The following is a 4,629-nucleotide window of genomic DNA, read 5'->3' as shown; positions in this document are numbered from 1 at the left end:
TAGATCTATACTTCTATTAAAATATAAGTAGATCTATAATTATGACTTTATGTTTCTTTGTTTTCACACAAAACCATGAATGGAAATCTTTGAAGTCAAAACAAACAATTATGGGGAAATAATTGTTGGTCTGCCGGGGTAGGAGAGAGAAGAAGGGAAAAAAACTGGGATTCGAACCCACACTCATAATATATAGAGTCTATATACTTCTTCAAACGCAGACATTACGCTGTCATTTAATTTCGGCCATCAGAACTATCAACAGAATGAGGTAGATTAATTAAGCTTAAATATTTTTACAGCTCGGTTTCAACGCAACGCACATTTCTCGATCTATCTAGAGTTTAGATCTAGATTTAGATCTTAGACTTAGTTGGGTTTTTTTTTTACATGGGGGGGAACACCATCAATGAGGCGGCTGGCATCAAATCGGCAGATGAGGTCTGACGAAAAATTTAAAAATTTCAGCAGGTGGAATATTGGAAACACTGATCTAGAATCTAGATTTCTTGATCTAACATAGATTTTAAATTAGATCTACTAAGTCTGAACATGTCGGCAGTAGGCCTGGGGGCATAGATCTAGGCCTACTCCTACTATTGTACGGATACCTGTAGCACTTCGACGACTTTCGTACATGTTTATGTGTACAACGTTGTACGGATAACTAGACAGAGTTGTTCGCACAATTGTACAGTACAATGTAGTACGGATAACTAGACAGATTTGTTCGCACAATTGTGCGGATAACCACTCTGCGAAGAAAATCGTGGTTACTTTCAGTTTCGGTTTCGTATTCTAGCCAGTGTCAGTGTCTTTGGAAGTGTCTCTGGTACTAAGTACTACGTTGGCGTGTGGGTGAGACTGATCAAACATGAGTATGCCGACCATTACCTTCGACGTACGTGCCCTTATTTTGTTGTATAAACATCGACCATGTCTGTGGGATTCATCGAGTCCAGACTACGAGAGCAAACTCTTGAGGCAGCAAGCCCTTGAAGACATTCTGAAAAAACTCAGGCACCAGAATACAAGTGAGTCCGATCTAGATTAGATTTAGAGATCTCTTTTCATTTTCAGTTTTTAAGTTTTGAGGATCAGTGTCGATCAGTCACACTTTTCCAGAAGATTAGGCTAGATCTAGATTTAGATCTAGATCTAGATCTAGATCTAGAATCTATATAATCTAGATAGAGAATCTAGATCTAGGTCTAAATCTAGATATAGACTCTAGATCTAGATTCTATTTTGTTTTGCGCAAACTTAAGATTTTTATCTAGATCTAGATCTAGATATCTAGATTCTAGATCTAGATCTACTTGTTGTAGAGCACAGCATTTACATTGTAAGCCTCTTCTCAGTCTTTTAGTATACACAATGATACTATCTTTGGTATACATAATAAAATACGCAGTGGCTATTTTTACGGCGTGCCGTAAAGATAGCCTCCCAGTGAGTCCCAGGCTATTTTTACGGCGGTCCTCGAAAAGCGACCCTCCTCCGCCTCTCATGTACGCGACATGCCTCAATGTATTAGATCTAGGCCTATAGGGGTTGTTCAAAATATAAACTTACACCTCAGAGGGGAAAGGGTGTCTTTGGCTTCTGTAAGAAAAGTAAGATTGGGTGGGGAGGTTAACCAAATATGACACTTCTGTGAGATGAACGTTTTGCTCATGACTGGGAAGAAAAGGTAAAAGAAAAAGTGGATAAATGCCAGTAACAAGACCCAGTTCTGCATGATCACTGCAGATCCCCGTTGTTGTTGTTGTTTTGTTTTTTTTGGGGGGGGGGGGGGGAGGTTACAAATAGTTTTGAAATTATGATGAAAATTTTGTAGGTGGATATCTAATTTCTTAATGTTTCTTTGTAACTTTGCAACTGTTTTATTGATCTTTTAATGTCTTGATGTCTTTTATTTGTAAGGCACGTACCTATTGCATTGACAACAGTCTCAATGTCTTCCACATATATGCGTTTCTTTTTAGTCCATATGGTTTGAGCGGGGGCTTGGCAGGGGCCTCAATTGGAGGGTTCTAAGGTGTTACTGGAGAGAGGAGAGAGGGAAAGTGTCTAAAACGGAGAGGGGACTTACCGGCGAACATGGCACTGTGGGGGATGAGCCGGACCAACAGGGAGCCTCAAGTGGAGGATTGGAAGGTGTGTGAGAGAGGGTGACCAAAGATAGATAACAAGGCTAAAACAGCTCCTGGACATGGATGGCTGGTGTCACTATGAATATAAATTATTCATGGTCAAAGGTGGATAGAGAGGGAATGTCGTCAGGTAGTCCAACGGTCTGTCTGTCTGTCTCTTCCATGCCTCACTCTCTCTCTCTCTCTCTCTCTCTCACTCTCTCTCTCTCTCCCTCTCTCTATCTATCTGTATATCTCTCTCTCTCTCTATCTATCTATATATCTCTCTCTCTCTCTTTCTCTCTCTCTCTCTCCCTCTTCTCTCATCCCCTTACATAGTGGGGACCGGACTGAGAGAAAGGAGAGGACACTCCGGTATCTGTCCGCCGATATGACTATTGAGTTGTTCTTGGGCTTGTTTTTCACCCTAAACCTTAAAAAAATTATTTTCATGTGTTTTTTGGACGTGGCGCTACTATTTTCATGTGTTTTTTGGACGTTTTTATTTTCTTGAGATCTTAAAAACCACTCAAGATAGAGTCTTCATACTTGGCATGGTAATTAACGTGATCATTCTCTACCACCTAACAGTGCCAGATTTGACTTCAGATCTCCGAAATTTTCAGGTAATCAAAGGCCAAACATTTAAAAAACATTAACTAAAATAGAAAAGTCAAAAAAGGCCAAACATTTAAAAAACATTAACTAAAATAGAAAAGTCAAAAATCTCTTTGTTAGGTGGTAGGCATACATGCAAAGAACATTGTGTGCAAATTTAAACAAGTTCTGACGAGAACTTTCTGAGATCTGGAACAAAAAGTGAGACAAATTTGTCAAAAAAGGTATTTTGAGAAAAACGCAAAATGAGTTTTCTATTGGTCAACAGAAGACCCAGGCACATCTCTAAGGTAAAAAACCTTACAAATATTGAAACAGGAAGTACTCTGAACATTCTCCACACAAAAAGAACAATGTAACAGTCATGTTTTACATTTTGGAGCCCAAAATTCCCATTGTACCCCTTCTAAAAAAAAATTAAACAGTACCTAAACATACTAGTCGCCGCCTCCAGAGACATAAAATTCCCCATAAGTGTCTATCATTCTCTGCTCTTCTCTCTGCCTGGCATCTGCCTTGATTTGCCTGTATTTCTTGGCTTTCTCTGTGGCTGCTACCTGTGACTTCACAGTTCTTGTGTGGTCCCGCTTTTCCCCACGGCGCTTGGTTTCTCGACCGACAGGCAGGTTGAGGGTTGTGAGAAAATCACGCGACGAGCTCGCACCGAAGTTAAATTCAGCAACACCAATAGCAACAGCAATAGACAGGCGATTGCGATGGACAAACTGGTGCTTTGGGCAGCGAGCCCATATGACTGCATGTGCACTCTCGTTAGCATTTTGGGTGCTCTGTAGAACGCAGCGGCCCAGTAAGTCATCGGTCGACAGACGCGTGAAGATCGGTCGGACGTGATCAGCGACCAGCTGGCAAAGTGGAGTCCCGATATTGTCGACATGGCTACCTGGTGGCAACCCCCTTGCTTCTGCTTTTTGAAAAAAACACCACGAGTCCTCTCCTTTAGGGCAGTTCTCATGGTGGTGGTCCTCATCGGTTGAAGAACAATGGTCTAAGATAGCCATAACCGCTTGCTTCATCGTGGGAACAGACGTATGTTTCCGTATGGCGTTGGTGTAATAGCCTTGGAGAGCCTTGATAACTTCAGGTCGAAGTTTTCCATGTCCTTTGCCACCGAGTGTGATTTTAGGCTTCGCCTTGGATTTTTCAGTCACTATGTTCTGCAGGGCTTTTCCTAGCCTTTTCCCTACGTGGTTGACACACTCGTGCTTTTGAACTGAAGTCCCAGGATACGGGTCCAGGGCATGCAGCTCAGAGATGGTCTTTGCATCACCATCACTGATCATGGAGACGTACCTCAGCTGATGTTTCAAAATTGATCTGCTCCAGATACTGAGTGCTGCTTCCTTCTCCATGCCCCCACTTGGGCCCTCATAGTTTGCACTGCAGAACGGTTTGTGCGAAGAAAACCACCGCTCATACTTGAGAATGTTCTCTCTCTCAAGGCGTTTCCCTGTGGTGGCACACTGGGGACAGTAGCTAGTAAGCACTTCGTAATCAACGATGAGGCCAGTTTTTCTTTCTATGGCTAAGCCAATCCCAGACTTTGAGGTGTGACCTCGTTTCTGCCAACTGCCATCAAAGGAGACATGAATGTCCTTCACATCACTAGTCTGTTCTTGATATGCCTCCTTCACTTTCTGCACAGATTTCTTCAAAATATCCCTTGAGAATATACTGCACTTGTCGCTTATAGCTGTTGTGTGCACTGCAAAGGTCTTATGGTGCAAAGAAGGCACATTCTTGGAAGTGTCTCTGGTACTAAGTACTACGTTGGCGTGTGGGTGAGACTGATCAAACATGAGTATGCCGACCATTACCTTCGACGTACGTGCCCTTATTTTGTTGTATAAACAACGAC

At 42.1% G+C, this 4,629-nt stretch overlaps 2 protein-coding genes across 2 annotated transcripts in view; one reads left to right on the top strand and one right to left on the bottom strand.

Annotated features, from left to right (window-relative positions):
* Positions 1 to 693: 693 nt before the first annotated feature.
* LOC101846320 overlaps positions 694 to 4,629 on the top strand; it is a 20,134-nt gene continuing 16,198 nt past the window's right edge. Inside the window, exon 1 of the mRNA XM_005111390.3 lies at positions 694 to 1,034. Within this exon, the coding sequence (XP_005111447.2) occupies positions 875 to 1,034 (160 nt within the window). The 5' untranslated portion in view covers positions 694 to 874. The remainder of the gene's footprint in view (positions 1,035 to 4,629) is intronic.
* LOC106013609 lies at positions 2,827 to 4,511 on the bottom strand (the record flags this gene model as incomplete). Its single annotated transcript, XM_013089808.2, is given in 1 exon segment — positions 2,827 to 4,511. A coding segment is annotated over 1 exon segment (1,321 nt), but the record flags the coding sequence as incomplete, so codon positions are not given.

The sequence above is a fragment of the Aplysia californica genome, unplaced genomic scaffold, assembly GCF_000002075.1.
Source record: "Aplysia californica isolate F4 #8 unplaced genomic scaffold, AplCal3.0 scaffold01053, whole genome shotgun sequence".
Classification (NCBI taxonomy): Eukaryota; Metazoa; Mollusca; class Gastropoda; order Aplysiida; family Aplysiidae; genus Aplysia; species Aplysia californica.
Note: the sequence above shows the minus strand (reverse complement) of the source record. Positions and strands in the feature narration are given on the sequence as shown.